General features: G+C 46.9%; 1 protein-coding gene across 1 annotated transcript; it reads right to left on the bottom strand.

Annotated features, from left to right (window-relative positions):
• LOC8085145 (guanosine nucleotide diphosphate dissociation inhibitor 2) lies at positions 1-6,974 on the bottom strand. Its single transcript, XM_002439767.2, has 13 exons — positions 6,732-6,974; positions 4,336-4,398; positions 4,114-4,197; positions 3,134-3,241; positions 2,853-3,025; positions 2,329-2,440; positions 2,148-2,228; positions 2,004-2,066; positions 1,821-1,922; positions 1,497-1,621; positions 1,159-1,369; positions 994-1,068; positions 1-599 (listed from the first exon to the last, which is right to left on the bottom strand). The coding sequence occupies exons 1-13, from the start codon at positions 6,816-6,818 to the stop codon at positions 546-548; spliced, it is 1,338 nt and encodes a 445-aa protein (XP_002439812.1). The 5' UTR covers positions 6,819-6,974; the 3' UTR covers positions 1-545.

Below are 12,017 nucleotides of genomic sequence, written 5' to 3'. Positions count from 1 at the left end.
TTCGACAGCATCAAGCAGAACTCAATAGTAAAGACCCCCAAATTCACTGAAGAGTTATGATACATCACACGACCATGATGGTCACTGTATAACGTTTTACACCATTCGATCAACTAGTAAATTGTAGAACCACCGTCCATCAACTTGAGACAAATTCACTGCACAATATTGGTCTGCCAGCAACAAGTACCCAAGGAACAGTAGAACAAGCAGATCGGGCAGCGCTCAATAGCATCAAGCAGAACTCGACAGTAAAGAACCCAAATTTACTGAACAGTTATGATACATCACACAACCATGATGGTCACGGTATAACATTTTACACCATTCGATCAACACTAGTAAATAAGATAGAACCATCACCGTCCATCAACTAGTCAATATTGTGCATAGTTCTGCCAGCAACAAGTACCCAGTAGACATTTCGCAGAACAGTAGAAGGGGCATGATATAATCTGGACCGGAATAAACCATACCAGCCATTCATTGAAGTTTCCATGTGCTGTCCCTGACGATGTGATCTTTGATAAACATGATGACTGAAATCAATATTCTTCAGCAGCACTAGCAGCACTCAGATCCACACTAAGATCCACAGTCTGCAATGAGATCAGAGTTAGGATGCACCTGTTTGATCCGTATTTGCAACATAAAGTAGTAGATCAAGGAACTAGATTCATTAAATCTTGAATTTACAGCATAGGTGACTGGTTAGCAAATATAAACAGTGGAAGTGTGGAACACACACAGTTCCGACTCTAGGTATCTAGCTCCGCTCAAAATAAGGTGTGCTTCAAGTCATGGTTAGTTGTAACTACTCGATAAAATATCACAGATTCACAGGTCTTCATTTAATTGGACTTAAATTAAAAATCTAACAGAACTGGACTTAAGTTTGACCAACATTTTAGCACAGTACACTAACCAAAGAGGCAAAGACTATTGCAGTCTACACCACTTCAATCATAAAAATAAAGATGAAATCCATGTTACCTTTCCAGTGATCATTGTATACATGTTCAGAACATCTGTTACAGTTGTTTCAAAATGTGTGGTGGCATCATAGCTCTGCATGGTGAAACAGCCACAAAGATTTAGTAGAATGTTTAAACAGTGAAGTTAAATGTTCATTCTATTAACATATACTGCACATCTTACCGTCGAGACAAAGCAATTGTCAAGAGATGGTTCATTCACTGGTTCATATCTGTCATAAATATCATAGAATATCTCATCTACAGAACCAAGTAGATCAATTCCAGGCTTTAGCTCAGACTGGGGACTATCAGTCTCTGCTTCTGCAGACACAAATGCAATGAACTTCCCTCTGGGCGCAACATTGTGCGTGTATGAGCAACAGAAAACATACCTAAAAAGAGGATATGCACAGAAATATCATAATTGTGTCAAGCATAGTGATCCACTTGACAAAAGGGTTTAAGTAAATCTAGTGATTAATGAAATGAAAACTATTTCAGCATGAGAGAAGGCCTCACATGTCTGATCTGCGTCCAAGTTGTTTCTGAGGCAAAATAATTTGAACCGAGTGGGACTCATTTGTATTAGGGATTGGGTGGCTCATGATAGCAATTGCTCGTACAACTCTACCGATCTTCCTAACCTGTTGAGAAACATAAGGGTGGCAAAAAAAATAAGAAAAAAAAAGTTTAGCAAAAACACCAGAAGGCTATATGATAACAAATACCTTCTCAAGATGGGGAAAAAAGAAGTTCAGTAAATTAGCTTGTCATCTAGCAAAATACAAGTATTTGGCACTGAAATGACCGAGTCCTTTAAATCTGGATATAGAGAGTATTCACCTTGTTTGGTAAATATGAAGGATCACAGACCACCTTCTTGCACTTTGCAGTTTCACCTTCAGATGTGACACCGCACACTTTCCCCTCCATGTCGAATTCAACCTACAAAATGAGGCAATACAGGTAAAAAGGAGAGCATTTTCTTGTCATCTAAATTATGTGAAGAGAGGTGAAAAAGAAGACCTTGCACTCTGGCTTGTTTAACATGTAAGTACCACCATAAACAGCACTCAGTCGCGCAAAACCCTGTAGCCCAAAACAAACAATGTATCATCAACAAGGAACATGATGCACACTCGAGAAGTATCGTATTCAACTTTGACTGACCTGTGGTAGCTCACCAAGCCCATATAGTGGATAGATATATGGCGAGCCTCCTTGAAAGCGTGCAAGAGACTCTGCATATAGCTAAAAGCACACAATATGTAAGGAAACATATTCAAACCATTAGGAAGCACACAAGTTTATCTATAGCAACAACTAGGAAACAGCTTTGGCCAAGACTTACTTTCATTCTTTTCACTGTATCGAGTGCCGGTTCATCAAGATATCGATCATCTCTATGAAGAGCAAGTGCATGTCCGACAAAATCCACTGTATCATCACTTAAACCATATTTTCTGAAATACACATGGAACATGGAGTTACCTTTGTGCAGAAAGAGGTTAGTTATTTGCCATTGCAAAATTTGCAATCCCAAAATGTGTCACTGACATGTGGATCATGGACCCACATGTCATGAACACAATAAGTGGATTAGAACATGCATAGGTTGAATTTTACATGAGAACATAAGAGCAACATGCAAAAGAAATATCTTTGCACAACATATAGAATAAAATGCTATCCATGTATAATCTTCGAGGCAGCAATGTTTGCAATGGATCTTGTAGGAGCACAATCCTGAATGTAGCAAGAGTGCCACTAGAAAAAATCCAGATGCTAACTACAACGAATTTAGTTCATAGGTAAGATGCAAGGCCAAGCAATGTCAAGGATTGAGTATAATGCAACAAGCAGAGAGGTACTAACGATATAAGTTCTCTAGTTGTCACCCTAGTTAGGTCCAATCCTTGATGTGTCCTTGGATCAGCTTCATTGTAATCTTGGACATAAATGAAGAAGTTCCTTGCTCTGCGCTTCTCGAATAGGCCCATCAAAGGGGACTTCAGAGCCTCCATATCAGTGGCAGGGACCTTGTAAATCTGTGAGCATAATAACAGAGAAACAGCATGTTACCCTACTAGATCTAAGAAAATTTAAGGAAGGTAATTTTGATGAAAAACAGGACGAGAACATAGACTGATGACTACCTTCCCTTTGCTGAAAACATAGCTCCCATCAACAGCTTTGAATGACAAGTACTTTGTCACGTCAGTGTGGATGAGGGTTCGAACCAATGTCCCATTTGCCATCATAAACTGATAACAGAAACAGACTTTTTTTACAATGAATCAACAAAAACATAATTATGGTACACGGTAGTACATAGATAGTAAAAAAAAGCAAACTATTAACAAATAAGTCATAAATCTAGCAGGAGTACTTTGCAGCATAGTTATAAATTCCATTCCGGTACCGGCCTAGGTAGCTAGTACTGGCCATTCCGTGATTTTCCTCCTGTTCCGGTCGAAATTAATCATGTCACAAGTTTCGGTACCGGTCTCAGTGTGATGCGATGACATGATGCAAAGCTGCTCCTGCACGGGCTCGGCTGAACCCACTCCTCTGTCCTCTCTATGGCACAATAATTGAGGCACTTTTTTCTCTCCCTATGTACGACATGGACATGCTAATTTGAAGGTTGAAGGCAAAGCATGCTTTTACTTGAGCATAGTGAGCAATACACGAAGAAAAATTCAGTCAGTGTGTGTGGTCTTGAAAGTTGAAACAAGAGTTTAAGTATAATCATTAATCAATGTACTAAACCAATTTAATTATGTAAAAGTACATGTTATTTATTATGTCCAGAACGGTACACCAGTATTGCCCGGTACCGAAACATCCCATTCCAAAGAGCAAACCAGAATGGAATTGACAAGTGTGCTTCGCAGACTTCTTTTTACAAACAGTTCTGCAAGGGATTTTCATAACTTTCTGAAGCAAAAACCGAAAATCAACACATAAATCACATTAAAAGACTACAAATGTTTCCTGCCAAGTCAAAACAATGCATGATCACAGGGTTGGTGTTAAATTTATCATCTCGCAGGTATTTCCGCAAATATTAGCTGTGCTGATAAAGGTGCTAGAAAGATAAGTTTGCATAGGTTAAAGACTGTTAGTGTTGCACCTTTGGCACCATGTCCACATTGTAGTCTCTGCTTGCACCTAGATGTGCTGGGGGCTTGTCTTCCCCTCTAAACCTCTTCCAGAGCTATTCCAAAAGGTAGAGTGGAAAGCATGTCAGTCTAAAAGATCCAGCAAAATTAATCAAAAGCTTTGTTATGACAAGAAATCGATGCACAAATCTAGGACCTTCTGTACTTACACAGAAGTTGTAGGAGTTGCTTACCTGATTAAGGTTGAGCGAGGTGGAATCGCCTCCATAGTAGTCATTTCTGTCCATATGCAAAACCTACAAAATCATCGAAACCACGTCCTCAAAAGTGAATTTCCTACACTTACATGTAGACTTCAAATACCACAACCTTAAGGAAGGTTCTAAAAATGGCATAAGCAATCACAGACCACGTGGTACAGAATAATGACTCATGCATACAGCATACATGCATAATGCACTGAGAAAAGAGAGAGGTGTTTGCAAGGGGTTGTGGCAACTTCTGGATATAGTATGTACTCTTAAATTGACTCCTCATACAGCACTCTCATTATACATCCACTTAAAATCTCTCTAATACAAAGCCCCATTCCCTGGTGACACAACTCTAGCTCCAAGATTCACCTCAGATCTGGAGTTTGTATACTAAAATCAAGAACCTCAAGACTATAATTTGTCTAGAACTGAAAGAAATAATTCATCCGAACAACTTAAATGTACCCACAGCTCCAGATTCACTGATTTATGGACCTAGGAATACCTAGCTCCGAAAAATCCACAGATTTATTGGAGCTGGAGCCCTGCTAAAAAGGGTCAAAGCACCTCTACGGCATAAGGGTTCACTGTTTCATGAAAGGGGCTTTTTAATTCCATCCTTCTTTGTTTGGACTCTTGGTAGCTCACTTATTAGCAGAGACTAGGCGTGTTTGCATGGCGTCCCAAGGTTTCCATGCTGCAAGATCAGCACGTCATGCTCGATTAGGCTGTTGTTTGTTTCGTGACTGAACATTTGGCTGCTGCGCCTTGCTTGGTTGTTTTTTAGTGCATTTGGCTGAAAAAGCTCGCCAAGAGTGTGGCAGACATTTTGTCCGCCAAACTTCTAGCATGGCCACACTTGCGGCTTGTTGTTGGGAAGCAAAACAAACCACCCTTAATCTCCAGTGTTCCACTGCCAGCCCCATGTTCTAGATGACCTCCCACAACCCCATCTACCGTGCCCCTAGCTGGTACCAGCTGCAGGTGGCTACTGTCATCGGCTCCACTGCTACCATCAGCAGTTCAAGACAACCTGGCATGCCCTACAACTCTGCTACGTTACCACCACCGCCGCTTCCTCACCTTACCCATTGACAGCCAGGCTGCTACCAGGAAGCACCCAGTCTACCAGCTGCCCCATAGTTGCTCAGCAGCAAACCTATGGTTACCAACACCCTTGCTGCCCCTGCGGCCCTGCCACAGCAGCACCAATACCAACCACAGTCCAGCTTCCTCCTTGAAGCTGAGGACAAAGGTCAGGGTGGCTTGGGAAACCCAGAAATCTTAACCCTAACTTCTATCATTGACACCGTTTGCATGCTACATGCCGCCACCTGTGTATGTGCAACAAATAGGGAAGCCCACTTATTAGGCCAATATGGAAATTGAAAAACATTGGTTTATGAAAAGCAACAAGTGTGGGCAAGCAACACAACAAAGTACAATTAGTTTGGGCAAGAATGACCACCCTTCTCCCTCTCCTTAATCCTCGCTTCAATTTGTATTACATGTTCTTCCACCGAATTGCTGGTAAACAGTCCGATTAAGTGCCACTTCCCGATTAAGCACGGCTGCTCGCAGTCTTGATCTAGAGAACCACACCTTGCTAAGCTCAGACTATACTCAATTGCATCAATGGCTGGCCCGCCCCTATGGATCCACCAAGGGCTTAAGGAGCTGGGGGGCTCGTACGTAGAAGAACACTATAGATCAGTATACGACAGCAAAGCGAAGCATGCATCTAATCGCAGCGCGCAACGTCCCGATCAAAGGGGCACCCGATCTAGGAGCTCGTGTGCTCCAACGACCCAGTCTACTCCAAGTGATGCAAGCGACCTTGAAGCACCGGACTTGTACGCAGACCCGAAATCCGAGCACGGCAGCTACGGATCAGTTACTATAGATGGGAACAACATTTCTAAGTCACAGAAACAAATCAGTTACTATAGATCAGAATTCAAAGCAATGAATCTCCCTTGAATCTAGATAGTTGTTACTAGTTTGTCAGTTTGTCTCCACATTTAAGAATCTAAAGCTTGCCCTGATCTTTCCAGTCTACAGAGTTCAAGAAATTGTGGCAATATTCGCAGGATTTCACGATGGTCTGCATCAACTGGCTAACTCCCCGGACCAATACCAGGATCCAGATGCGCAGATAGCTTAAGCTTAGACAAGCACCCACCCGAGCGCACCAGTCCCGGATCAGACAGGGGCCAGAGCAGCAGGCGCCTGATCTACTACGACGACGCACCATGCGCAGGCCCCGAGCGGCGTCCGGGTACGGGGGGGGAGAGTGGCGGATCGGACTCGGGGACCGGAGTGAGAGGTCCGAGTGTCGTTACCGGAAGGAGGCGAGTGGTCGGTGCTCTGCTCACCTTGAGGCCGTCGACGGAGAGGAGACCGCTGAGGATGCACTCCTTGAGCCCCGTGCCCAGAACGATCACGTCGTACTCCTCATCCATGGCTGGCTGCCCGGTGAAGCGGCGGCGACGGCGGCGAAGAGGAGATGACGCAGCGGAGAAGAGAAGTGGAGTTGACGAAAGGAAGCGAACGGTGCGGTGCGTCGGGGTTGGGAATGGGATTTTGGCGTTTGGGAATCCGAGAGGGGGAGCCGCGGATGCCGATGGGATGCGATGCAGGTCCTCGGCTTACGAAATAATTGTGGCTCTCTCTTATTTTTGTTTACTAAAAAAACATGTTTATGCGTTGCAACAGAAGAAAATCAAAACTTATATATCTAGTTACAAAATATATGTATATTTGGCATTTAGTCCATCGGCAATGAAGCAATAATTACATGAGAACATTGACCATCTATAAAAGTACAATTTGGAATAATGACTATTAAATTAGCAAATTCCTTATATCGTGCAAAATAAGTAGAAATATATAAACATATATTATTTTTGAATCAAATATATAAATATTCAATAGAAAAGAGGAATCCATGCATGCAACTCGCCTCGCTCGCTAGGGCAGAGCCCTAGCGGCTACGTCTGCCTCATCGTCGCTGTCGGCGGCGGCAACTACCTTGCTTGCATCTGCCACCTCCTCCCCACTCTCTTCTCCTTCTCCGCTCACCTCCGCACCCCCAACAGATCATCATGGCAGTCTCGCCGCCACTACCTCCCGTGGCGCCACATCTGCTGCGGCACAACCCCCGTTGTCACTTTCCGGTTAGATTGGACAATAAACTGCCCATGATTTTTCTCGTGATTTAATTAATTAGACCATTAACTGATTTAGCCTATAATAAAATAATTTTTATTCTTAATCAAATTATATCAATAATTTAGTAGTAGAAATATGTGATTATTAAGGATTAGGGAAGGATGATGGTTTAAAGATCCATATTATTATGTTTATTATTTGTTTTTATGTTTATAAGAAAAATCATGGGAGAATCAGAAAAATAAAAATGACATGCAAAAAGTAATGGTATTGTGAAGAAATAGCAATCCAAAATGCAAAAGTAGAAAGAGATAATATCATACGCAAATGGAAAGGTTGGTTTATGATGGCAAACTCATATATGACAGAATAACGTAGAGTCAAACAAAGATGAGCCAAGTTATGTGATTGTGATGGTGTCGACGAAAGCTAGTCGGCAGTCTACCTTGGGGTATACCCACGGTAGTAGTTTATCGGTAGACGGTGCGCAAACTACGAACTCGATGGTGACGCAAGACACGGACAAGCTTTTTATCCAGGTTCGGCCGCCGAGTTGGCGTAATACCTACGTCCTGCGTCTGGTCGTATTGATTTGTGTTGAGAGAATATGATGTCATAGGGGGGTCCCTTGCCTCTCCTTATATAGTCTGAAGGGCAGGGTTACAGATCTGGAAACTAATCCTAGTCGGTTACAATTGCCATGGATAATTCGATATCAATTCCTATTCTAACCGACTAGAATCCTGCTTGATCTCCACATCTTGTTTCCTTGCGCGAAACTCCAGGTTGTCGGATCAAGCCTTGAACTCGTCTCGTAATGGGCCAAGCCTCCTGGCTGAAGTCTAGCCGTAAGGGTATAGGGGTCTATCCCCCCACAGCTAGTCCCCGAGCACCATGTATTGTGATGTAACACGCCGTCTTGAGCTTCTTCGATCAGTGAGACTTGACGTCTTCAATAAGTGGGAAAGTCGCCCAAACAGTTGCAACGGTTCTTTGACCAACTCAAAAGACAGTTGATCAACATTGACATCGAAGAAGCGAGTTGTTCGAAGAATGCATGGTGCTCTAAATTAAAAAAGATTTCTTTCCTGGTGAAGTGTGCCCACTTTACTTTTTTGAAAAGTATAAACATCAAAAAAGCAAGCATATTCACCGCAAGGTGAAGTGTGCCCACTTAGTCCCCGAGCCTGGTAGTAGGTGACGTAGGCACGTGGTGCCAGGGTCAAAAGAAAAGTCCTCAAAGAAATTCTGAAACTGAGATGCATCGCCAGATGCATCGTACCGATGTAGTCCCCGAGCTTGCTGGAAGGCGAAGTATGAGCCTTGTAGCAAGGTCTAAAAAATTGAATTTACCAGTCCCCGAGCATGTCATGCTCGTCTGTAATCGAAAAGACTAATCGACCAGTCCCCGAGCATATAACGCTCGGTGGTCGGTACAGCCCCCGAATTCTCAAATTGGTGGGCTGGTCGACCAGTCCCCGAGCGTATAGTGCTCGGTGGTCGGTACAGTCCCAAAACTCTCAAATTGGTGGGCTGGTCGACCAGTCCCCGAGCGTATAGTGCTCGGTGGTCGGTACAGTCCCAAAACTCTCAAATTGGTGAGCTGGTCGAACAGTCCCCGAGCATCGAGTGCTTAGTGGTCGGTGCATGCTTTAAGGCTTTGAGCTGATAGACTGAGCGACCAGTACCTGAGCGTCGAGCGCTCTGTGGTCGGTGAAGTCTTTGAAGTTCCGAGCTGATAAACTGGGCGACCAGTCCCCGAGCGCCGAGTGCTCGGTGGTCGGTGCAGTCCTTGAACTTCCGAGCTGATAAACTGGGCGACCAGTCCCCGAGCGTCAAGTGCTCGGTGGTCGGTGCAGTCCACGGATTTTCGAGCCGATAAACTGGGCGACCAGTCCCCGAGCGTCAAATGCTCGGTGGTCGGTGCAGTCCACGGATTGCTGACTCACTGGCATATGTGTCTTCTTACTTTTGAAAAGGTCTTTCAAATTTAAAGTTGACGTGACGGGGTCTGCTGACGATATGTCAGACGGATGCACGAAAAGCCGTGCCTGGCAACTGTACAACCGCTCTTTGCGTGGTTTGAGAAAAGGAAACCATCAATTGGTGCGAAAACTCCGCCGCATTAATTGTCTATAATCATTGTAAACCGAAACGCCGCATCCGCCGCATGGCCTGCCCACTTCCCGAGATTGCAGGAAGTGGGAGAGGTGGGGTCGCTGGTTTATAAGGGCCTAATAGGACCGCCTGTACCGCTTCTCCGGCCATTGCCTTCAAACCTTCCGTTCTCATCTTCTCCAATCACCTGCATCTTCCTAACTCCGGCCCACATTCGCACCTCCAATGGCGAAGAGCGACTCCAGGAAGAGGGCCGACCTGATGGCCAAGGAATGGAAGAAGTCTCGCAGCACCAAAAAATCTCTTGGTGACCTCGTCGATATGGGGCTGCTGCACGACGCAGAGCTCGGCGGCTGGAGGGCGCCAGAGGGGGAGAGCTACCCCGATCCTCGCGCCGGTGAGGTCGTCGTTTTTGAAGACTTCGTGAAAAGAGGTTTTGGTGTTCCAGTCCATCCTTTTCTTCAAGGTCTTCTTTTGTACTATGAGATCGGGATTTGCAATCTGCACCCGAACTCAATTCTCCTTATTTCCACCTTCATCCATCTGTGCGAGGCCTATGTTGGCATAGAGCCGCACTTTGATCTTTTCCGGTATCTTTTCTGTCTGAGGAAGAAGGGAGCAGTTGGAGGCTCCAAGGTTGCAGGTGGAGTATACCTCAACCTCCGTGATGGGATGAAGAATCGCTACCTGCACTGCCCATGGAACACCTCCTTGACCGAATGGTACAGGAAGTGGTTCTACGTCAGGGAGGAACCGGGCAGCTCCACGTTCTGCGACGTGGGGTACGTTCCCGAGAAGAGGGCGAGCTGGACTGACCGCCCAGAGTTCGACGGTCAAGTGGCGGTTCTGATGAAGCTGATCGACTGGTCGCGCCTGGATGGGCTCAGCGTGGTCGGCAACTTCATTTGCCGCCGGGTGATGCCCTGCCAGAAGAGGGTGCACTCGGCGTATGAGTATGCCGGAAGCACTGACCCGACCAGGATGCGGTCGGAGATCCTGGAGAAGGCGGAGGTACAACAGCTGCTAAACGAGCTGTTTAACTTCGCGGATGGGAGCTTCACCCGTAGCAGTGATCGGGTGCAAGCCTTCAAGTTAGGACGCCCAGCACCAAAGGTATGTAGCAGACTTCGTTTGATCATTCGTATGTCGCCTGTAATTGGCTCATCTCTGTTACCTTTGCAGGTCGGTGATGTCGACCGGTGCGTAGTGTACGTATCGCTGGCACCGGGGATGGAGGATCCTGTGCGAGAGGTCCCGCCGGAGGAAAGCAGAGCCCGCCCCGTCCCGACCTCCGAGGAGAGGGTGGCGGGGAAAAGGCCATTGCCGGTGGATCCCCTGCCGACGCCGGAGCTGCCGGCAGACCTACCGGCGGAGAGCAGCCAAGCGCCGAAGCGTCGTCGGCTCGTGCGGATCGTCGACGACGACGACGACGAGGAGGAGGCTGCGCCGTCGTTGGTCCGACGGCCTCGGGGCCGCCCAGACGCTGCACCAGTCGCCACTGATCGAGTGGCCAGCGGCGCGGCTGCCCCGCAAGTTGCCGAGGTGGGGGCACAGGCGCCGACCAGCCGGGCGAGGAGGAGGTTCACCGCGACCCATCGCCGGTCAGACCTGTAAGTGTTCAACTTACGTACTTTGGACTCCCCCTTTCTTTTTTTTTTTTTTTTTTAACTTTTGTTCCTGTAGTGCGGCATCGGATGTCGACCCTGGCCAAGCTGCCGGCCAGGGAACGGGCGAGCCTGCCCGCGGTTCTGGGGATGCGGCCCCCCAGACCACGGAACAGCCGACTGCTGCAGTCGCCCCTGGGAGCACCGAGGAGCTCCCGGGCGCGGCGCCGACTACAGCAAGCAGCCCGACCAGGGCTGGGGAGGCTCCCCCAACTGACTCTTCGGAGAAGGGAAGGTCTCCGACCGCTCCTCCTGCCGGGGGGAGTGAAGTCCCCCCGCCGCCCCGAGCAGAAGCCTCTCCTGCTGCGGGCTCCCCAGGTCTGGTCCAAGGGACGTTGACGCCTGGGACCGCCACCGGGGGTGACGCAGCCCAGGAGGAGGAAACCAGGGCGGCCTCCGACGACGAGGTAGAAGAGATCGAGGGTCGTCCCCGTGATGGCCGCCAACACGTGTATGTGTGGCGCCAACGCGGGGACCACTTTATCGGTCACGAGGAGCTTGCCGAGTCTGAGGAGGCCGCCAGGGTGGAGCGCGCGGCTAAGCGCCTTGTCGACGAAGTCAAGGTAAGCGTCGTTTTGAGCTTCCGCGCATTCTTTTGCCTTGTCTTCTGCGCATTGTTATATGCTTGCTTTGTAGGACGTTATGAAAACGGCGAAGTACCGGAAACGGTGCTTTGACCAGATAGAAGGCGTTATGGCCGAGAACAAG

This window comes from Sorghum bicolor, chromosome 9 (genome assembly GCF_000003195.3).
Source record: "Sorghum bicolor cultivar BTx623 chromosome 9, Sorghum_bicolor_NCBIv3, whole genome shotgun sequence".
Lineage (NCBI taxonomy): Eukaryota > Viridiplantae > Streptophyta > Magnoliopsida > Poales > Poaceae > Sorghum > Sorghum bicolor.
This window is presented reverse-complemented; position numbering and strand designations above follow the sequence as displayed.

Bases quoted from the DNA above. Each gene is read 5' to 3' on its own strand.
- LOC8085145 (XM_002439767.2), bottom strand. From the start codon at position 6,818: ATGGATGAGGAGTACGACGTGATCGTTCTGGGCACGGGGCTCAAGGAG. The intron at 4,399-6,731 runs GTGAGCAGAGCA...ATGATTTTGTAG, and splicing joins TCTCCGTCGACGGCCTCAAG to GTTTTGCATATGGACAGAAA. The intron at 2,229-2,328 runs GTAAGTCTTGGC...GTGTGCTTTTAG, and splicing joins ATACAGTGAAAAGAATGAAA to CTATATGCAGAGTCTCTTGC.